Source organism: Gorilla gorilla, chromosome 11 (assembly GCF_029281585.2).
Source record: "Gorilla gorilla gorilla isolate KB3781 chromosome 11, NHGRI_mGorGor1-v2.1_pri, whole genome shotgun sequence".
Classification (NCBI taxonomy): Eukaryota; Metazoa; Chordata; class Mammalia; order Primates; family Hominidae; genus Gorilla; species Gorilla gorilla.
In genome coordinates this window covers 68785001-68808861 of record NC_073235.2, presented here as the reverse complement: position 1 = coordinate 68808861, position 23861 = coordinate 68785001, and the positions used below count along the sequence as shown (strand labels likewise).

Here is a 23861-nt window from a genome sequence, read left to right as displayed (position 1 = left end):
TATTGATAACAGAGTGGTTGGGTGTTGTCGATTTAGAGTATATAAGATTAGCTTCTGAATAAGGACACTGTACAGGCTCTGATATCTTACAACTCATATGTGAAAGAAACTTGATGGAGGTGTTCCCAAATTTGACAGTAATACTGAAAATTTTCATGCCATTACCAAAAACAAGTTGTAAAACTCAGAGAAATCTGCTCAACTATCAGTAATGAACACACACACACTATACTCAGTTGTGGTAAAAGAAAGACTAAATTTTTACATCTTCTCCATTACAAAATTGATACAATGTAAAGGGAAGATCAAAGAGAATGAAGCCAAAAATGAAGGGAAAGTCCTAAAGAAATGTGTTAAGGAGTAAATTAATAAAATTTTGGAATTTATGGTATTGGTTAATTATTTTTAATACAGAGACAACTTATTTAATTTTTGTTCTCACTTTTAATAAACATTCACTTTGTATTAATTTGTCTTTTGTGCCTAATTTGCCCTTGTATTTTTGCATTTTTTTCTCAACTTCCTCCCCCAGTTGTATAAGCCACAGGTCCATAAAACCTGGATCTGTTTATAGGCCACAGTGGGTTAGATCAGGGGTTCCCAACCCCTGGGCCAGTGACAGATACTGGTCCATGGCCTGTTAGGAACCAGGCTGCACAGCAGGAGGTGAGCAGCAGCCCAGTGAACATTACCACCTGAGCTCTTCCTCCTGTTAGATCAGCCTTGGCATTAGACTCTCAGAGAAGTGCAAGCTTTATTGTGAACTGCACATACGAGGGATCTAAGTTGCACACTCCTTATGAGAATCTAACTAATGCCTGATCATCTGAAGTGGAATAGTTTCGTCCCAAAACCTACCTCCTTCCCTGCTGCCCTGAAAAAATTGTCTTCCATGAAACCAGTCCTTGGTGCCAAGAAGGTTGGGGACTGCTGGATTGCCAGGTGTTATCACTAAGAGAGCAAATAGGTAAAATGTCTGGTAATATACACTGGAATATTATGCAGTAGTTAGAAGTGCAGATTAGATGTACTTACAACAACATGAATGCTAAGTACTTTAAATCATAGTGCTTATTAAATAAAAACAAACAATGAGAAAATGTATGTAAATTAGAGATTCATGTGTACAATATTCAATTTTCAAGAAAACAGAAAGATGTTCATAAACACATTATAATGGTTGCTAAGCATGGGAATGAAAAACAGGTAGAGTGGCAGAGAATGGGATATGGGGGCAATGGAGAAAAAATATTAATAAAAGGAGGCTTTGCATGGCCAATGATAACAATTGGCCACAAACTGGGAATTTAACCCGGAACTTGAGGTTAAAAAAATCTGTAGAATGCAGGAACGTTGGTTGATATTATCCACAATACACGTAAGTTATGATTTAACCTTTAGAAGGAAAATAAGCTTTGTGATCCTTTAAAATTTTAAATTAGAATAGTTTGAAGATTAGACAAGTACAGGAATAGAAAATCTAGAGAGTTTATGAAGCTATATATTTCAAATTCCATAGAAGGACAAAGCCAGAGATGATTTTTTTTGTTGTTTGGAAAAGTTGAGAGTAAGTAAGGACAATCAGACTTGATGACAAAGCCAAAAATGAAGGAGACAGCTCCTGGATCATAGCAAACTTTTAACACAAGAGGGAGGAATTGTAGGAGATACCTGTCATAGTACAGACCAGCAAATTTCTACTCATCTTCCTTCCCTGACCAAAATCTTTCTTCCTAAGTCCAAGTTAGGTGCCTTTTCTGTGTGGTGTTCTCATTGCTCTCATGTAGTAGGTGCGTTGTAATTGTTTACCTGCTGGTTTTCCCCAACAGACTGTAAGCCCTAGAGGACAAGGATCAAGGCCACCTAGTTAGTATTGTGTCCCCAGCACCTGGCACCTTAAAAATATTTGTTGCTCTTACCTCCAAACAACAACAACCCCCCCCCCCAACAATAACAAACAACAAAAATGGGTAACAACTTGAGATGGTAGATATGTTAATTTCCTTTACTATGGTAACTTTTTTTTACTATCTACATGTATCCAATAGCATCATGTTGTATACCTTAAATATACACAATAAAATGTATTTTAAAATATCTGTTGAAGAGTAAGTAAAATGAAATGAACCTATTAAAGGAATATCAGTATAATATTTCACACGTGACCATTATTTTCGTAACTTGCTGCGGGGGTAAACCTTAAAAACAAGACTACCTTCATTTTGTTTTGGTAATTTGAAAAGTAAGGAACCAATAATATTTAGGCATTTTTTTACTTTAATCTTTTGTGGTTTAATAAAGAAAAATTTCCAAACTACATTCTGTTAATTGTGCTAGTAGGTTATTATGATGGCATTTAAAAAAATTAATGCAAATAATAATGATGCAGATAATCAATTTAACTGATGGCTGGTCACTTAAGATCACTTTCTAATTTTCAGTTATTAAAAGGTCTTTCAAAATAAGGCTACTTTTGTAAAAAAAATAATTTTTATACTATATTGTACATTAAGGGAATTCATGGATGGTGTTTTCTACACAACAGAGAAAAAATTTTATGTAAACCTGAGAGCAATTACTTTACCAATTAAATCACTCAAATGTTGTAGACTAAAATAATTGAAAGTCAAAATAAGATTAAAGAAAATCAGTTTTCATATACAAATAATGGTAAGGGATTCAAGAAAATAAAAATTGGACTTAATGCATTTTATCCTATATAGTTTTGAAAACCATAAAACATAATCCTTATTGCTTTGTGTAGTCATTTTTCACCTTCATAGAGTCCATTTTTCCTTACATGTAAACAGGCGCCTATTCTAATATTCTTCATTTCTTGCTGTTTCCATTCTTTTTGTTTAAGATCTTTTTCTTCTGCCTAAAGTACTTCCTTTAGTGTATATTTTAGTACAATGATTAATTCTCTCAACTTGAGTTTTCAGAAAAAGAAGTTTTTAAAATCATTTTACATTCATCTTTTTACCTTTTCATTAAGTATAACATACTTAAATAAAAATGCATATATCACGTTCTCGCTTATAAGTGAGACACATAGAGGGGAAAAACACACACTGGAACCTTTCAAATACGGTAGAGGGTGGGAGGAGGCAGAAGATCAGGAAAAATAACCAATGAGTACTAGGTCTAATACCCGGGTGATGAAATAAGCTGTAAAACAAACCCCCATGACACAAGTTTACCTATGTAACAAACCTGCACTTGTACTCCTGAACTTAAAATAGAAGTTAAAAAAATGCATATATCCTAAAAATATAGTTTGACGAATTCTTCACAAACAAAACAAACCATGTAACAAACAGTGGGATGAAAACACAGAATTCCTTCACTCTAGAATAATATTTTCACTCTCTCTAATGTTCCAGAGTGTCAGGGCCTACAAAGGCTACAAAACCAAATGACAGGTCTGCTTTGTTCCAAGCAATGTTACAGGCTAAAGATACACTGCTTGTAGGATTTCATACTCTTGAAAGTTCCCAGGTACATAAAATTCTACTAATTACTTAAATGAAGCTGTGTATTCATGGACAATAGTTAAATTGTGACACACATGAGTGTACCTAGCACCTTGTTAGAGAAAGCTCCTTAGTATCAATGAGATGTGAAGGACATCTAAGAGTTATCAGGGCTAGAGGTCTGGGGAGAGTTATCCTGGCTCATGCTAGTCTTTTAGTGAAATGGCCTGGACAAATTCATAGTGAAGATGGGCAGTCAGTTGATAAGATTATATTATATTTGACTGTTTATTTCTAATAATTATAAAAAGATTAAAAAGTTAAAAGCAAATTGAGGTGTTGTAGTGAGGAAAGAGAGGATTGTATAGATTCATAATGGCTGGCTCAATTCCAGTGTTTTTACTCTACTTAAGTGTATAGATTTGGTTAATTTTTAAAATTTCAGGTAACAAATAATATGGTCATCATTGAAATCCCTAAATATAATAAATTACAACCATTGTTTTTACTGAATCTAGACTAGGGGAAGAGTAAGATAAAACAACATAAGTAGAATGTTGGCAATTTAAAAAATTGTGCCAGACACAGTGGTTGACGCCTGTAACCCCAGCACTTTGGGAGGCCAAGGAGGGCAGATCACTTGAGCCCAGGAGTTCAAGACGAGCCTGGGCAACATGGTGAGACCTTGTCTCTACAAAAAATGCTTTAAAAAATTAGCCCAGCATGGTGGCACGCACCTGTAGTCCCAGCTACTTGGGAAGGTGGGAGGTCGCTTGAGTGCACGAGGATGATGCTCCAGTGAGCCGTGATCATAGTATTGCACTGCAACCTGGGCAACAGAGTGAGTGAGACCTTGTGTTTTTAAGAAAATTTATACCTTTCAAAAATTTAAACTCATACTTTCTGCCCATATTACAGCTGCCTCCTTCTGTGGTATAAACGCAATATTAAATATTGTGTTTATTTTTATCAAAATAAGGCAGAAATTCTCAAGAGAGAAAATGAAAAGTTTTGTCAAGGGTTTTCACAGACCTTTCATTGAATTTTAATTGCAATGCTAAACAATATTTGAAGATAACCCATAGTGGTCCCAGTCTTCAGCCTGAAGTCAAGAACCTTTAGTTATCTGAATGTTCTCAAGCTCCAAGACTCACTAGGATGTTATTTAAGCAAAGTGCAGGATTTCCAAACACTAGTGATTAATATATGACATCTGCTTACTACAGCACTGTTGTGCAGCCACAAAATCTTTCAGAAAAGTTCACAATAACTATGGCTTACTTTGATAAAGAATAGTCGGTAGGATGGTTAGTCTAATACGCTCTCATAAAAAAGGAAAAGTATTATGAGGTCGTGCCAGGACCTTGGGTCCTATTTGGCTATTTCTCCAAGGATCTCTCAATGGTAAGATCATCATATATCTAAGCTTGTCTAGAACAGCCCAAGGTCATTCCTGCTGTCTTGGTATTTTCTGTGTTGTGTAGCATTTATTCTTGACACAAAATCCTGGCTTGAAACATAAATACTGTAGACATCCTGCCAAGGATTGAATCAAATTTATAAGTGTAGCCCTGACAGCTAGGGTAGAGCTGTCTATTTCCTTCCTCCAAAGATGTTATTAGGTATTTAGATTAGTCAAATGAGAAATACTGAGATACCCTTATAATTCAAGGAGCACATAGGAATGGATATAGACTTGGTTTAAGTATTATTTTTCCCCTGTATTCTCCAGATTCAATCGTTTCGCACCTTTGACTTTCTTATCTAAACTGTAGAGCTATTCAATGACTAAATTGTACTTCTTATTGTCTTTGAATGTTTCAGCTTTATCTTGTTATTGACATACAGAATTTTTATTATCTTGATATTTCACTTATTCAATCTGAGGCCAGGTGTAGGAAGGACTCCAATATTTTCTTGGTGCCAAGACATAGAACAGAGTTTCCAGATCCATCTGGAAATTTTTCTGTTTTCATGGGAGAGGGCCTATAAGAGTTCATACTGGAAGGAAACATTGCCTCTCTCATCTCTCCTGATGGCATATTTCTCTTTTATCATGGGAAGTCTTATGAGTAGATAAGTTATGAAGGTGATGTTATCGAACATAGGAGAGTAATTTAAAATATTATTGACAAAAGGGGCTTTTGTAGTTATAAACCAGGGTTAAGCGTATCCTTGTCAGCCAGAGTGGAGCTGTATTTTTGTCTTGCTCTGATGATGTTATCAGGTGTTCAGAGCTCAGTAAAATGAGAATCTCGGAGTCAAATACATTTCTTTTATCTCTATGTTACCTCACAGTTCCTAAAGTAACACAGAAATCAAAAGTCAGCCTTTTGTACCTTAACGGCATCATTAAGATGGATATGTAATAAAGCTTCAATTTAACAACTTAAAAGATATTTAGTATGCTTACCATGGTTGAGGGAGTTAAATTGTACTTATTCCAAAAGAAAATACACACAGATTCCCTCATAAGTGTATTTTTTAGCCTATTATAATAAGACATAATGACTCTCAAGTATAATTAGGACTCAGACATTGTGACTCCAGTTTAGTTCTATGTTTATAAGTCATAAGCTCATTCCTGACCCAGGAGAGTGCATTTATAGAAAATTATCCTCCCAGGCATGATTACTTTGAGAAAACTGATCAGCATTTCTAATGGATCTCCTGTTGATCAAAGCAATGCTATTTTGTACTGTGTAAAATATGTATTTTTAATGTATTAATTGTAATTCATTTTAATTAAAAGTGGTTCAAATTTATGTCTATCATCACTTAGGTATATTATAGATAACATAGATAATGGCAATGCATTTACCTGATAAATTCAAATTCACTGAGGTATTATTACCTTTATTTAATATTAGAATAATTCTACACCTGTGATTTCCTTTTGCTTAAACTTTTGTCTTGGAATAGATTTATGGAAAAATGGTGCAGATAGTAAGGACAGTTTCAATATACCCCACATCCAGTTTCCCGTTATTAACAATTTATATTAGTATGGCGCATTTGTCACAATTAACAAATCCATGTGATACATCATTATTATTAACAAATGCCCTTACCCTATTCAGAGTTCCTTAGTTTTTCACTAATTTCCTTTTTCTCTTTCAAGATCTCACCCAGACTACCACATTACATTTAACCATCATACCATCATATCACCTGAAGCATCTCTAGGCTGTCGCAATTTCTCAGGCTTTCCTTGTTTTTGATGATGTTGATACTTTGAGTGAGTATAGGTTAGGTATTTTGTAGAATGTTCCTGAATTGGTATTTGTCTGATATTTTTCTCATGGTTAGATTAAGGCTATAAGTTTTGGGAAGGAAGATCACATATGTAAAAGGCCATTCTCATCACATAGTATCAATGGTACACATTGTCAATGAGTTATCGTTGTTGATGTTAACTATGATTTAAATAAACTTTTTAGGTTCTCATGTTCTGATTCTATGGTGCCTTGAGAATGCTTTAAAAATTAATGGTACTTCAGTCAAGATTTTACCTGCAGGAAAAAATCACTATGTGTTTCTAGAGAAGTGACATTTTCAAAGCAGTATTTCATTTGACAACAGTTAGCATCAATAAAAATGTATTTTTTATTTATCTTTACATTTGTCCACTGTCTTAAATATTTATACTGACTCAATCTCATTCAGATTTTGGCAGATCTTCCAAATGATTAATTGGACCAATTTTAAATAAATAAATTTATTTATTTGAGATGGAGTCCCGCTCTGTGGTTCAGGCTGGAGTGCAGTGGCATGATCTCGGCTCACTGCAACCTCTGCCTGCTGGGTTCAAGTAATTCTCCTGCCTCAGCCTCCTGAGTAGCTGAGATTGCAGGCGCCCACACCACACCTGGCTAATTGTTGTAATTTTATCTAAATAGGATTAAGTTATTTACAGGTAAGAGGCTCAGTGATGGAATGCAAAACAAAGCCTGAAATTATTATAGAGTTGTGAGCATGTAGCTATTTTCCTGCTCCTTGAAATAAGAAAATATAGAGTTGTGAGTGTGTAGCTATTTTCCTGCTCCTTGAAATAAGAAAATATCATATCATAGTCCCTCTAATCAAGATTAAAGAAACAAAAAAGTAAACACTACTTGCTTTCTACAAGAGATGTCAAAAGTTATCAAAGGAAACATACTGTTTGAAGGAATTATCTGGGAGATATTTTTAAGAGAATAACTTATTCTCTTAAATAAATATAGCTTTCATATATAAGATAAACATTAATTATTACAAAAGCACAACATATTACAAAATTATATGGACATAATATGCACATACTCTAACTGAGCCACAATAGAATTGGTGCTCTGACACTAATAAATCATTTGGGAACTGCAGTTTGGAGTATTTAGTACCTGTTATGTGGCCAAGAAGGTAATAGAGGTCACTGAGACCTTTTCCACTCTAATATAATGGGCACAACTCACATTTTTCCCTTTTAGTTATTAGGTAAAAATTAGTGTTGGTGTTTACTTCAGTGATTTTTTAGAGGATTTACAATTTTTACTGTGAACACTTAGGGAAACCCACTTCCCACCTCATCCTATAGATTTTCCCTATGTGAAGGATTTTCATAGAACCTTGGGGATGAAAGGAAGTCCCCCAAATAATTTTCCTGATGTCTCCTTCCAATATTTGACTTCAAGAATACCGTTTTCCAAATAGTATGTTCAGAGCCATACCAGGCACACAGAGTCTCTAAAACTCTGGAGAGACTGTAATATTTCTTTGCTTGAAGGAAGGGATCATTCTTGTATTCTGTTCAGAGATTACATTAATGATATTTAAGTGTTTCTCAGAAGATAAACCAAGTGTTGGAATTTATTTGCTTTTGACCCTGTTCGGTAATATTCAATGAATAAAAAAGAAAAAAGTCTTAATGATAGTTCTTGAGCCACATGACTTTGTCTAATTAAAAAATATTTTGCAAGTCTTCATATAAAGTTCAAAACAACAAAGGTGAAATGATGGGAATTTTCTTAAGAAAGGAAATTCTGCAGTGACCCAATCCTTTGAGCAATCAACAGTCATTCTAGGGATACTCTTGTGTGTTTAAAATTACATTTTACAAAATAAATAATGTCCTAAATGCCTCAACATTTTTAGAATCAGAAAAGTTGCTTAGCTGGGATGTCCAAGATCATTTAGCTAGTAAGTAGTGAATCCAGTATTCAAAACCCAGGCTTTCTAGCTCCTGAACTTGTCCTAGACTCACTACTCTAAACTAAATCTCTGTTTAATATTACATGCACATATGAAATGTTTCATGTTTAAAAGGCCAATACATTCCTATAAATGGAAATATCCTCATTTAATATAATTAATAAATTTTTAATTATGGAAGCATGATAAAATTATCCAAAGCAAGGAATTAAAATAGAAGGATGAGACAAGTTAATAATCTTATGAGCTCCATGAATACATGTTCATTATGTGCAAAACTCTTCCTGTTAAGCACTTTATATACAGTTAACCATCACAATCTAAACCACTCTTCAGAGCATGATTATTAACTCAATTTTTCGAACTAGGAATCTTAGGCTCAGAGAGGTTATGTCGTCTCCACAGGGTCAACAGCTCTAAAATGTGGAGCACAAATTGTAATGGGAAAGGCCAAGATGATTATTGACCTGTGAGCCACTGAAACCAGTGTGAATTGTTCTGTATGGAATAGAAGTACACTTCATGATATATATTATAACTGTTGCTGAAGGATTTTATTCATTTTACATTGGATCAAATGGAAATCGAGCTGTATATTAAAGATTTTACAAAAGCTCCAAATTAAGAAGAAACTATAGAAACTCAAATAAAATGAAAATTTTTTAAAAAAAGTGTTTTCTAAGTAGTGTTTCATAAAGTAATACAAATTTTTAGTTATTAGGCTGATAAAATAAATCTATTTCTTTTAGTATCTTTGTCCTTTCTTTTTGAATGTTGTTATACATTCCTGAAAGTTGGAAGATCAGCGTTTTAAAATAAATGCTGGGAAAGACCTAATGTAACTCTTGATTATTTTACAGCATCAAGAGTTCTTCCTTCTTCTTGCTTATTGCTTGACAACAGATTCACTGAGGATGCTTTAGAGCTGATAGGTTTGGAGGATGAGGGATGAGTGAGTATGAGCAAAACTCTGAGGAGGAGCACTGCGTGCCTCAAAAGAACTTGGAGAGAATAAGAGTTACCAAAAAAAAAAAAAAAAAGATTTTGCCAGGCTATAATTAGAATGAAGTGATATAAGTGACATGAATGATGCTTAAAATGTTGAGAATTAAAAAGTAAATATTAAAACATTGAAAAACTTTTTTTTTTTACCCTTTTTGGTTTATCATCTTCCTTCTCTCCTTCAACTTCTATTTTTTTCATTCAGTTTTTCCCCTCATTCCAACTCTTCTTTCTTTAATTGAACATAATAGAGATTCGGAGTTCAAAATATGTGTTGTTTCTATTGAATTGATTGATTTTTTTTTTTTTTTTTTTTTTGAGACAGGGTCTCTGTCTGTCATCCAAGCTGGACTGCAGTGGTGCGATCATAGCTCACTGCAGACTCAACCTCCCCAGGCTCAGGTGATCCTCCCACCTTAGCCACTCTCAAGCAGCTGGGACTACAGGTGCACAGCTCCATGCCTGGCTAATTTTTGTACTTTTTCTAGAGACAGGGTTTCACTGTGTTGCCCATGCTGTTCTTGAACTCCTGCCCTCAAGTGATTCACCCGCCTTGGCCTCCGAAAATGTTGGAATTACAGGCATGAGCCACTGTGCCTGGTCTATTGAATGGAATTTATGTTTATCCTTTCCAATTTTAAAATAGATAACTTTAAAGTTGTGTATTTTACATTCATTGTCTTCAAACCAAACAAAATCCAAAAACTTTTCTACTTTTTGAATTGAATTTTTTCTCTCCTTTTGAATAATAAAACCTGGTCATTGATGTATGTGTACTCATCTGATATTTTTGATTTAACAAAATCAAATGGAGGGTTCACGTTAATATTTTATGCTTTTTAAAAGTAGACATGCTTATGCTCTTCCCTAAAAATTTTATTTCAGCATTACTTAGATAAGCCCTGGCATCTGTATTTTTTTAGGTTACACAGATGATTTTTTTGTATACCCTGGTCAATAGCCACAGTGGAGTATACCTTCATTCTGACATATACACTCTTGACAACCATAGAGACAAATGATACTTAGCTGCATTTTTAACATTACCTAACATAAGTGAAAGAGATTTTAAAACAGTAGTATTTTGGAAAACAGCAGATAATAAAACATTAATTTTGTGTTGTGGGTTATTGGTATTAAGTATCATGTAATGCCCACATCTCAAAGCTCATTATGGAAGAATTGGTGTCAGATAATAGGAAGATTGATATTGTTGAAAACCATGCATTCAGCAAGCCAGCCATTGGTAGCACCCAATGAAGTGTTCAGTATTCATCTAAGCAGAGAAAGTAGAAGACACAATCTTTACTGTAACTTTGAGTGTTTGCAGTGTGTCAGATGGTCCCTTGAAGAAGAAATATTAATAAAAATGAATTGCAAATTGTCTCCAATTTACCTGAAAGAGATCAAAATAATGTGTCTAAATATATGGTGTTTGAAAGGTGTAGAGTCAGTCCATATTTTTCAAGCCCAATGAAGGTAACAGAACAGTTTCTACTTAAGCAGCTGTTTGTTGGTTTCTTTGGCTCAAGAGAGAGGTATAATATCTTCTTTTATTTTACAGCTTTTTAATCATAATAATAACTATTAAAAAATTAACAAATGCACATGGTAACTAATTCAAACAATTTTTGCTTTATCCCTTTAAAGCCATTATCTAGGGAATAATCACTTCCCGCTTTTTTAAAAAAAAGTTTTTCTGATATTTTCCTTTTTATCTCTAAATAATATGCTTATGTCTCATTTTTATTTCATCAACTTATGTAATGTTTTCTAACTTTCTAATTTGAAAATGAGGAATTTATTTATGTAAACTTTTCTCTTTCTGCCCCATTCTCAAATTCCAAACAGTTATGTTTCTATTTCTAAGAAATTCTATGGGTTGGATTTGTACCTTTAAATGGAATATACCTGAACCTCTATTTCTTGTTACTTGAACTTTAGCCAGGATGCACTAACTGCCTTCAATGTAAGATAAGGGGTCAGCTCTCCAACTTTTCCCTCACCACCAATCCCCCTCTACCTCTCAATTTTTGTAAGCTATTCCATTACCTTTACATTGATAATATTTAACACATATATGTGTATATCTTGTCTTTGTGTAAATAAAGTTCTATAATTGTACCTACATTTTATATATGCTTTGGTAATTGGCACGTTTGTGAGATGATTAACTGATACAATTTAACGATATTATAATTATGTAAGTATTTTTCATTTTAAAACAAGTAACATGGTTTGATCCAGAGGAGGAATTTAAACCTCTCATTCAAACTCTGCTACTTGAAGAACACATCAAACTCAAGTGGATCCTCTCTGCTTCAATTCTACCAGTTGTTCAAGTTCATGCCTCATTTTGAATTGATTCCTATTTGGACGATATGGCTATTTACACGTTCTGAAGAAACAAATTCCCTTTGCTTTTATTCACACTATTTGCGAAACAGTCTTGTATTCTTGTATTCTATGTGTTTTAGAAATACTTTTTTTTTTTTTGCTCTACCTTAATCCAAAGTAACTTAAAAAAAAAAGATTAAAAGGAGTTAAATTTTGAATTTTCTTATACCTAGAAATATATTTTGTTTGCCATCACACTTGATAATAAGTTGTCTGATAATAGCATTTGATTCAAAATATTTTCTCTCATCACACTGAAAGCATTGATTGTGTTCTAGTGTCAATTATGGCTAAGGAAATTTTAATGGCAATCTAATTTTCATTCTTTTTAGTTAGTTATCTTATTTTTGGAAGCTTATAAAATCTTGTTTCTATTGTTAATGTCTGATAATAGCATTTGATTCAAAATGCATCTGTCTTTATACAGGTCTGTTTCCCAAACAAATCCTCTCTTGAAAGAGAGGGATGACTGAAAGGTCTGTGTACATACATGTATGGTGTACTGACAGGCAGGCTACATTTTAGGATGTATGGATGAGGAGTATATAACGGAGTCACCTTTCCCTCGACTCCACCCTGGTTCTAGCTAAAATGGACATGGATACCCTAGGAGTCCTACCTTAATTAATGCAGATATTATCCTTTTGGTGATAGCTTGGAGATAAACCACTCTGCTACATATTTAACATAGAGAGGGAAGTGGGACAATGTTTTCTGCAACATTATTGAATAAATAATCCATGGATTAATCAACTTGTTTTCTGATCTACATCACATATTTGCCATAGAAATCTGTGACTTCTCTGCTAGAAAGAAATTCTAACATTCTCAGATGAGTGTTCTAGACTGTAGCTTCTGCTTTGATCTCCTCACTAGGGTAATCTTACGATTTATGATAACTTTTTTTGTCTTCCTCTGGTTTTTAGTGATATTATGTAACGTTTCCCCACTGTACATCTTTGTTTTTACTGCAATGGAAATTTGAAGGCCAGAGAGTGTGATAAACACATGGGATAAGACCATTTTCATGAACTGGGAGCTGACATTGCTTTGACTGGAAAGATGTGTGAAGAAAAATAGATGCTAGATAGACAAATACATGATATGATATTTGGACAGACATAGATCCATAGATTGATAAGCATAGATAAAACATATCTATATATATATATGTGTGTCTGCATACATAGAAAATAAGAAAGAGTTCAGAATAAATATTTCCATATTGATTTTAACTATAGGAAATCTTAGATACAAGAATAACACATTCATTTTTTAATTTTAGTAGTTGCCTAAGTATTCTCTAATATGAGATTAATGGTGAGTGGGTAAGATAGTAATGAGAAAACAAAAGTACTGCCTTTATATGCAACATTGGGATTTCATTCTAAAGAAGATACAATCATAGTAATGTTAATAAAAGTGGAAATGTAGCAATATATTTTTCAAAATTGTAAATTAAACATGACAAGAATAAATATTGATTGATTTCATTGACTATATAAAATTAGGTCAAATAATTTTAAATGATTTTTTTCAAAGTATATTTTCTTTCTTCTGGATAGAAAAACATGACACTTTCATTGTACAAATTTGAAAAGTAAAGTATAAAGACATTCATAAAAATAATCCATAATCTCTTAACTAGGACTAACCTTTGTTAAATGCATTGTGTATTTAAATTAAATTTAATATCATTTTAAAAATTATTATTAATTTACATCTATCTGTGTGTATAACCTGGATTCCACTTATTATGCATTATAATATTTTTATAATTCATTTAATTCATTAAATAGTCTTTGAAAGCTCCCTTTCAAAGCTGCTCATTATTTCATTATACATTCATTACTTCATTTAGTGTAACCCTTACTGTTAGGATTTTGGATTGATTATAATTTTTCACTATTATAAAAATATTGTAGTAAATATATTTATACATGTTAGAGGACACCTGAGATTACTGTCTTTGAATAAATACCTAGAAGGAAAATTATTTGGCAATATAAACGAATTCACGTGTTTAAGGCTTTTGATAGATATTACAAAATTACCCTCAAAAAGTTTGTACACTTTATTTATTTATCTGAGACGGAGTCTCGCTCTATTGCCCAGGCTGGAGTGCAGTGGCGCGATCTTGGCTCACTGCAAGCTCCGCCTCCTGGGTTCACGCCATTCTCTGCCTCAGCCTCCCGAGTAGCTGGGACTACAGGCGCCTGCCAACATGCCTGGCTAATTTTTTTGTACTTTTAGTAGAGACAGGGTTTCACAGTGTTCACCAGGTTGGTCTCGATCTCCTGACCTCATGATCCGCCTGCCTGGGCCTCCCAAAGTTCTGGGATTACAGGCGTGAGCCACCGCACCCGGACAGTACACATTATTTATTACTGTCATCCAGACAGGCAACAGTGATTTCCCCTATAACGTCTCTAATATCACTATTACTTTTGTTAAAATCTTTGCTAATGATTAATAGGCCAAATTTGGTTCCCCATGTTTATTTTAATATTTGTTTCTTGGATTACTAGTGAGGTTTGACATGGTTACAAGTGTTTATTAATCATTTGTATTTTTAGATAATTATGTTATTTACTAAATTTTATGAGATATATTATTTTAATATCTTTATTCATTAAAGGAAAAGCACTTCATCTGTCATTTGTATTGTACTTTTTTTATTTTATTTTAAAAGTGGATGCCTTCCACTTTTAAAAACCTTCATTGTTATGAGATTAAATCTAGCATTATTTATCTTTTTAGATTTTGCCTTTAGTGTAATGCTTTACAAGTCCTCTCTACTCTCACATTAAATAAGTATTCATTTTCACTTTTATTAGAATTTTTGAGCTTTATTTTTCCATTTAAATATTTACTCCACCAGAAATCTCAAATCTTAAACTAAATGCCTGACTAATGAAAACTCTTGTGGCCTGCTTATCCAGAAGACTAAGGGAAGAGGAAAGAAGTTGTAGTCACACATAGGTCCTGCCCCATCATTGCATCTTCTTTGTGTGTGTTGGTGAAGTGTGAGGCTCCATTTTTACTTATGTTGCCCTCTGTAACCCTGTCAGCCTATCATCTTGCCACCCCACTGGCCTTGTACAATAACTTCCAAGCAAACTCAGACGCCAACTAAAGCTGCTCTTCTTCAAAGCTATAAAATTAGTAAAATGAAAGGAAGTTTCACCTCTCCAAACTAGAGGATGATGATGAAATCTGATCAAGGTCTCTTCAACTTACATTTCACAGATCATGATGTTAAGCAGGTGCTTAGTGTCTTCCTTTAATTTAGCTTGATCAGGGAAATATTGCCCATGCATGGTACCACTAGCATTGACCACCCTTTGCCTCTGCTTTTTTCATATACTTTAGTCATTCTGGAGCTGTGTTGAGCATGTGCATGGGGGTTGGGGGAGACAGAGACAGAGGAGAATAGGAATATTGGAAGAATCCAACTGGTAATGGACATCTGAGTTCATAACATCTTTGCACCTAGATTTCCGTCAAATAATTCTTGAAAGAGATGGTACCCTCCAGTTGAATGCAGTATCTACAAAAACACCAGTTATTCAAGCCAACTTTTCTTCAAGAGCCACAGTATGTCTACACCGAAAGTCTAGTGAGGCAAGTTATCCCGTCTTCTCACCTTTATGATTTCCAAAAGTGTTGAGGAATCTCCAAAGCACAAGTGGCAACTGCTTTGATTTGATTCATTGATTTGTTTCCTTTTTACTAAATCTCTTCCTATTCTGAGGACAATTTTCACATATTTTAGGATTCAAAATTCTTAATGCATATTCATAGTAGTTTTATTAAGGTATAATTTACACACCATAAAAAATCACCATTTTAAAGTGTATCACTCAGTGGTTTTTAGTATGTTCACAAAGGTATGCAACCATCATCATTATGTAATTTTAGAATATTTTTATCACCTCAAAAGAAGCCCCATACTCTTTAACCATTAACCACATAACCATCAATAATCACTTCCTATTACACCCAGCCTCTGACAAAAAATACTCTACATTTTGTTTCTGGGAATTTGCCTATTCTGGACATTTCATAGGATGGAATCATATCATATGTGGCCTTTTGGCTCTGTGTTCTTTCACAGGGTTTTCATCACATCCATGTTGTAACATGTACCTATACTTCATTTGTTTTTATTGCTAAATACTAATTCAGTGTGTGAATATCCCACATTCCTTTATCCATTTATTCATTGGTGAGTAATGAGGTTGTGTTTACTTTTTGACTATTATGAATAATGCTGCTGAACATTCATGTAAACGTTCTTGTGTGGACATATGTTTTAAATTCCCTTGAGTCTGTACCTAGTAGTGGAATTGCCGAGTCATAACTTACTCTTTACCTTTCAGAATCGTCCTACTTTCGAATGTGTACATGAAATATCCCTTATTTTTCACTACATTCTTTAAAAACCTTTATCCTAACTTTGGTTTCCATCAAAATACAGGCATACTTCATTTTATGGGGCTTTGCTTTATTGCACTTCAAGATACTGCATTCTTTACAAGTTGAAGGTTTGTGGCAACCCTGCATTAAGCAAGTCTGTCAGCATAATTTTTTCAACAGCATGTGCTCACTTCATGCATCTGTGTCACACTTTGGCAATTCTCACAATATTTCAACTTTGTAATTGCCATTATTTAATTATTACTGTATGTGTTATGGTGATCTATGATCAGTGATCTTTGTTGTTACTGTGGTAATTGTTTTAGGGTGCTATGAACCACATCGACATAAGACAGCAAACAGTCATTAAATGTGACGTGTTCTGTTTCAGCATCCCTATCTCTCTCCCTTTCCTCAGGCTTCCCTGTTCCGTGACACACAATGATATTAAAATTAGGCCAATTAGTAACCCATTCCCACCCCTAATGTTCAAGTAAAGGAAGAATTGCGCATTTCTCACTTTAAATCAGAAGCTAGAAACGATTAAGCTTAGTGAGGAAGGCATGTTGAAAACCAAGATAGGCCAAAATCTAGGCCTCTTGCACTAAGTACTTAGCCAAGTTGTGAATGCAAAGGAAACGTTCTTGAAGGAAATCAAATGTGCTACTCCAGTGAACACATGAATGATAAGAAAACAAAACAGCCTTATTGCAAGTATAGAGAAAGTTTTAGTGATCTAGATAGAAGATAAACCAGCCACAACATTTCCTTAAGCCAAAGCCTAATCCACAGCAAGGCCATAACTCCAATTGTATGAAGGCTGAGAGGTGAAGAAGCTGGAAAAAAAAAGTTTGAAGCTGGCAGACGGTATCCCATGAGATTGAAGGAAAGAAGTCATTGCCATAACATAAAAATGCAAGGTGAAACAGCAAGTGCCGACGGAGAAGGTGCAGCAAGTTATTCAGAAGATCTAGCTAAGATCATTGATAAGAGTGGTTACATTAAACAACAGATTTTCAATGTAGGTCTAACTGCCTTCTACTAGAAGAATATATTATAGCTAGAAAGGAGAAGTCAATGCCTGGCTTCGAAGCTTCAATGAACAGGCTGACTCTCTTGTTAGGGGATAATGCAGCTGGTGACTTTAAATTGAAGCAAATGCTAATTTATCGTTCAGAAAATCTTAGAATTATATTATTTAATTATTCAGAAAATTAAATAATTATATTATTTAATATTCGGAAAATTAAATAATTATATTATTTAATATTCGGAAAATTAAATAATTATATTATTTAATATTCGGAAAATTAAATAATTATTTAATATTCGGAAAATTAAATAATTATTTAATATTCGGAAAATTAAATAATTATTTAATATTCGGAAAATTAAATAATTATATTATTTAATATTCGGAAAATTAAATAATTATATTATTTAATATTCGGAAAATTAAATAATTATATTATTTAATATTCGGAAAATTAAATAATTATATTATTTACTATTCAGAAAATTAAATAATTATATTATTTACTATTCAGAAAATTAAATAATTATATTATTTACTACTCAGAAAATTAAATAACTATATTATTTAATTATTCAGAAAATTAAATAATTATATTATTTAATCATTCAGAAAATCTCTTAAGAATTATACTAAATCTACTCTGCCTGTGCTCTATAAATAGAACAACAAAGCCTGGATGACAGCACATCTATTTACAGCATGGTTCACTAAATATTTTAGGCCCAGTGTTGATACCTATAGCTCAGAAAAAAAAAAAAGAAAAGATTTCTTTCAAAATATCACTGCCTATTGACAATGTGCCTGGTCACTCAAGAGCTCTAATGGAGATGTACAAGGGCATTAATATTATTTTCATGCCTGCTAACACTATCCATTCTGTAGCCTATGGGCCAAAGAGTAATTTCAACTTTTAAGTCTTATTTTTTAATAAATACATTTTATAAGACTATAGCTGCCATAGATAGTGATTCCTCTGATGGGTCTGGGAAAAGTAAATTGAAAATCTTCTGGAAAGGATTCACCATTCTAGATGTTATTAGAACATTAATGATTTGTGGGAGGAGGGCAATATACAAACATTAATAGGAAATTGGAATGAGTTGATTCCAACTCTCATGGATGACTATGAGAGGTTTAAGACTTCAGTGATGGAAAGAACTGCAGATGTGGTGGAAATAGCAAGAGAATTAGAATTAAGAGATGGAGCCTAAAATTGTGACTGAATTGCTGCAATCTCGCGGTAACTTGAATGGATGAGGAGTTGCTTCTGATTGATAAGCAAAGAAAGTGGTTTCGTGAGATGGAATCTTCTCCTGGTCAAGATGTTATGAACATTGTTGAAGTGACAGCACAGGATTTAGAATATTACATAAGTTTAGTTGGTAAAACAGCATCAGGCTGGAGAGTGGTGCTACCAAAGGCATTGTCATAAAAACTTTTAAAAGAGGAAAGTTGAGTTGAATTGCACCAAAGGTAAATATAGATGAAAAGAAGGGGAATTTAGGAAAATTTACTCAGAAAATTGTCATTTTTTACTTTAAAGCTATGAAGCGTAAACTTCAAATTTCTGAGTATAGAGATGGTTAGAAGGCACGAAAGATAAGTCCCGCCCATTGCCTGACACATAGTAATCCCTTAACAAGCTGATAATTCTAGAACATGTTACCTTTTGTAGTTGAAACTAAAAATCTGTTTATGTTGTTATTATTATTTTTTAATGGGCCTTTCTTGGCAGGCAAATAGTTAAGTCTTTGTTTCTTTGTTTCCATCCAGGCCTCTTATGTGAGGAGCTGAAGAGGAATTAAAATATACAGGATGAAAAGATGGCAATGTTGCCTCCCCCAGGACCTCAGAGCTTTGTCCATTTCACAAAACAGTCTCTTGCCCTCATTGAACAACGCATTGCTGAAAGAAAATCAAAGGAACCCAAAGAAGAAAAGAAAGATGATGATGAAGAAGCCCCAAAGCCAAGCAGTGACTTGGAAGCTGGCAAACAGCTGCCCTTCATCTATGGGGACATTCCTCCCGGCATGGTGTCAGAGCCCCTGGAGGACTTGGACCCCTACTATGCAGACAAAAAGGTGAGTTTATTTTGACTTCAGTGGTCAGTTTCTGTTGGCTTCCTTCTGTATAAAAATTATTTTAAATTGAGATTAGTGAAATTTAGTGAATAACCATATCATGACCAGAATGTTAAATTAAATATATATATATATATATATATATATATATATATATAGGATATTCAGAATCTGTACTTTTTCAAATTTTTCATTGAAATTGGCTCTGGCATTGGCATACTACTTTTAATTTTTTACATCTTTTAAAATTTAGTATAATGTTTAGTATAACATAGTATACATTGTTTAGTATAATTGTTTAGCATAACATTTTTGGACATGACACAGTGATCTGCCAAATTTTATAATCATACCTATTTTTTCCTGCTAATAATTAACTCTCATGTGTATGCAGACCCAAAAATCACTTACAAGTTTTTAATGCGAATGAAAATTGCTAATTTCAATTTTAAAATACCAACAATTCTTTTTATTAAAATTTCAAGTGTAAGGTAACTTGATCTTGCCAATACTATGTAGTATGTTGCGATTTTTCATGTTCCTCAGATGACCTCCGGTTTATAAAGTCTCCCTGATAATTTTGACAGTCATGTGACCCTGTTCCCTCTTCACTCTCATTCTTCCCCGTTTGTATTTTTCTGTATGATATCTGTCACATCTTGCCTTATATTAGTTACTTTCTTCTTTTCATTTTTCTAGGAAGTTCCTTGAATACAAAACTCATTCCTTATTTTTGTTCAAACTCCTTTTCATTACCTGTTATGATATAGTTTCTGACTACACATGTATTAGTCTTTTTTTTTTTTTTTTTTTTGAGACAGAGTCTCCCTCTGTTGCCCAGGCTGGAGTGCAGTGGCGCGATTTTGGCTCACTGCAAGCTCCGCCTCCCGGGTTCACGCCATTCTCCCGCCTCAGCCTCCAGGGTAGCTGGGACTACAGGTACCCGCCACCACACCCGGCTAATTTTGTTTTTGTATTTTTAGTAGAGACGGGGATTCACCGCGTTAGCCAGGATGGTCTCGATTTCCTGACGTTGTGTTCTGCCCACCTTGGCTTCCCAAAGTGCTGGGAACACAGGCGTGAGCCACCACGCCCGGCCGTATTAGTCCATTTTTACACTGCTATAAATAACTACCTGAGACTGGGTAATTTATAAAGAAAAGAGATTTAATTTACTCACAGTTCTGAATGGCAGGGGAGGCCTCAGGAAACTTACAATCATGGTTGAAGGCAAAGGGGAAGCAAGGCACATCTTAACATGGTGCAGGAGAGGGAGAAAGAGGAGGGAAATGCCGCACTTTTAAACCCATCAGATCTCATGAGAACTCACTCACTCACTATCATGAGAACAGCATTGGGGAAACCGCTCCCATGATCCAATCACTTCCCACCAGGTCCCTCCCCTGACACGTGGGGATTACAATTCAAAATGAGATTTGGGCGGGGACACAGAGCCAAACCATGTCAATACAATTGCAGAAAGAATGGATGAATAATTTTTTAAAAATACAGTCTACTGAGATTTAAGACAAAAAGGATTGTACTTGAGGACTAGGTATTAATTTTAAAATAATTTTCTATGTAAAAGTGAATTTTACATTAAATTGTATTTAGATATAACTGATACAGTGAAAGGGAACAGGAAAATAAAAGGACACCTGAAAATAATAGACTCTGATTTGTTTTCTTGAGGGAACGCTGCTGCATACAAATAAAAAGCCTGACTCACAGCCTTACCTCCTGAATATGGTGAGAAATGCTTATTGCCAGAAACCCACTGATAACCCTATTTAAAACTTAGAAAGTTGGAGTCTTTCAGCTAACACAAGTCATCTTCCTGCCAACCGGAGAAAAATAAGGCTGGGATTTGAACTTTGTCTTTCTGATTTCTAAGCCAATGCTTTAGGTTGCTTTAATATTTTGTTGTTACTGCTAGTTGTTTTTATTTCTTAACTGAATACTAAAGCTATGGAAAAGGACACTTATGGAATTGCTACAATAACATTTCAAGAATGTTTGCTTCTATTCATATCGTTTTTTAAATTACCATGGTTAGTGAGGAATCCTCTTAATTTAAGTCCCTTTTAAAAGCTAATATTAGTATTATACCTAAAATAAAGAAATTGAACTCAGTGATTGGAAGGATTCTTCCAACTCTGACATTCCTTAAACTTAGGAAAATATTTTTTGAAATAACTCATATTTTGGAACATGTGCTGCTAACCATAACAATTGCCAGCAAGTATTAAAATTCTCAAGGTTTTATGATAAAAATATTAGAGATAGCTAGTTTCTATTTGGCTTTCTTAAAATGCAGTGTAATGGAAGGGAAAGAAGTTGTACTTTAAAATAACTTAACCACAGTTATTGTTACTGTTTAAAGAAAATGAAAAATATAAAACACAGTATTTTGAAAGCTCTAAGCAATACATGCTAACAAATAGCTCAATTTTTAAATTTACTATGAAGAAGTGGACTTGGAGTTCATTGGCCAAGGTGACATTGATAGATGCGTTGATGACATTGGAACCACATTGCTGGAGTCTGATGGCAGTGTTTCTTCAATATAACACTGCCATGTAGAAAGGTAAACTGCTGATATTGATGTGAAAAATTGATATTTTGGATTCTCAATTTCATCCTTTCTTTTTCCTCCTGCAGACTTTCATAGTATTGAACAAAGGGAAAACAATCTTCCGTTTCAATGCCACACCTGCTTTATATATGCTTTCTCCTTTCAGTCCTCTAAGAAGAATATCTATTAAGATTTTAGTACACTCATATCCTTTTAAAAATGATTACATCCAGTGGCACTTTATGGTGTAATTTTTGCTATTTTATTCAAATATAGATGTTATACCTTTTGCACCTTGAAAGACTCTGGTTTTAGTTTATTAATTTCAATATTATTAATATAATTTGTCATGGGTCTCAGAGAAGACAGGGAGAGTGGCAATATTAAGATTTTAGGATATGTTACTTTTATTTATTACTCTCTTGTTCAAAGAGACAAAATAGTCTACAAGCTCATTTAGAATTTTTTTCTAAGGAAAAGTTGTAAGCATTTCAACAAGTGTCATCCTCAAATATTTCAAATTCCCACTGTCATCTCTTTTGTTCCTTGATTCTAAGCTACCTTATTCAGCATGCTCATCATGTGCACTATTCTGACAAACTGCATATTTATGACCATGAATAACCCAGCGGACTGGACCAAAAATGTCGAGTAAGTGGGTATAAGTACATTTTAATACAGTTTTGGTATTATCATTTCATCCTTTCCTTTTCCTGCCAGGAAGTTACTGCATTTATGAAGATGGGGAATCTTTATCTTCCCATGTTATATGCTTGCTTTTCTTTCGTTCTTTACCTCCTGTATGATATTAACCTGCTAGATTAGAAAAATTAGATGCTACAGTGTTTTCTCAAAGAATGAACTTGTCAGATGCTCCATCCTGTTCTTAGACATGTTACACATATTTTATTCTTGGGTGTATGTTTTATAATTATAAGCGTGTATTTTTAAATGATTGTTTGGGTGAATTTTTGATAGAAGCAATGTAGGAAATTTCTAGGCAGATCTGAGACCTATATTCTTAGTTATTTCAAGTACCTCTGCTTTCTGGGAATGTTTCTGATATTGACATTTTAATATTTTCTGGATAGACCTATTGTAGTTTAATAGGGTGTGTCCATAACCCAACAGCCATCCTCCAATATATGTCTTCCAGTGGTTAATTAGAGAAAATAAGTTATAAAGATTTACATGGTGGTTGTATTCTTTTCACATCTAGTATCCCAATGGAATCTTGTGTTTAGGTACACTTTTACTGGAATATATACTTTTGAATCACTTGTAAAAATCCTTGCAAGAGGTTTCTGTGTAGAAGAATTCACTTTTCTTCGTGACCCGTGGAACTGGCTGGATTTTGTCGTCATTGTTTTTGCGTAAGTACTTTCAGCTTTTTGAAATGGCAAATTTATGAAAATCTCAGGCAGCACAGTGTTCCAATAACAGCAAACCTCTGGGGTCTGATTTTTCCAGCATGGAATGTCTGTATTTAAAGGAAAATGGAAGCTATATGAAAGCTAGTCATTGATAGGCAAATACTAAATTTTTCAAAAAGACTATCTCCCACTCAGAGGTATGTGACATCATTGAGATTGATCATCTTCCTCCATGCTCAGCACTTGGATGGATAGTCTATGCAGTGCCAATTAGGTTTACACTTTTTCCCAGTTCTTGTTTAAAAATGAATAAAACCT

At 33.9% G+C, this 23861-nt stretch overlaps 1 protein-coding gene and 1 long non-coding RNA gene across 3 annotated transcripts in view; one reads left to right on the top strand and one right to left on the bottom strand.

Annotated features, from left to right (window-relative positions):
• SCN9A (sodium voltage-gated channel alpha subunit 9) overlaps positions 1 to 23861 on the top strand; it is a 179578-nt gene that overhangs the window by 41665 nt on the left and 114052 nt on the right. Inside the window, exons 2-5 of the mRNA XM_055380255.2 lie at positions 19288 to 19595; positions 22257 to 22375; positions 22732 to 22821; positions 23415 to 23543. Of these exons, the coding sequence (XP_055236230.1) occupies positions 19338 to 19595; positions 22257 to 22375; positions 22732 to 22821; positions 23415 to 23543 (596 nt within the window). The 5' untranslated portion in view covers positions 19288 to 19337. The remainder of the gene's footprint in view (positions 1 to 19287; positions 19596 to 22256; positions 22376 to 22731; positions 22822 to 23414; positions 23544 to 23861) is intronic.
• The window catches only part of LOC109025994 (uncharacterized), a 160302-nt gene continuing 159966 nt past the window's right edge, over positions 23526 to 23861 (bottom strand). For both annotated transcript variants that reach the window (XR_008677726.2, XR_008677727.2), the window contains one exon: positions 23526 to 23859. This is a non-coding gene — a long non-coding RNA (uncharacterized lncRNA). The remainder of the gene's footprint in view (positions 23860 to 23861) is intronic.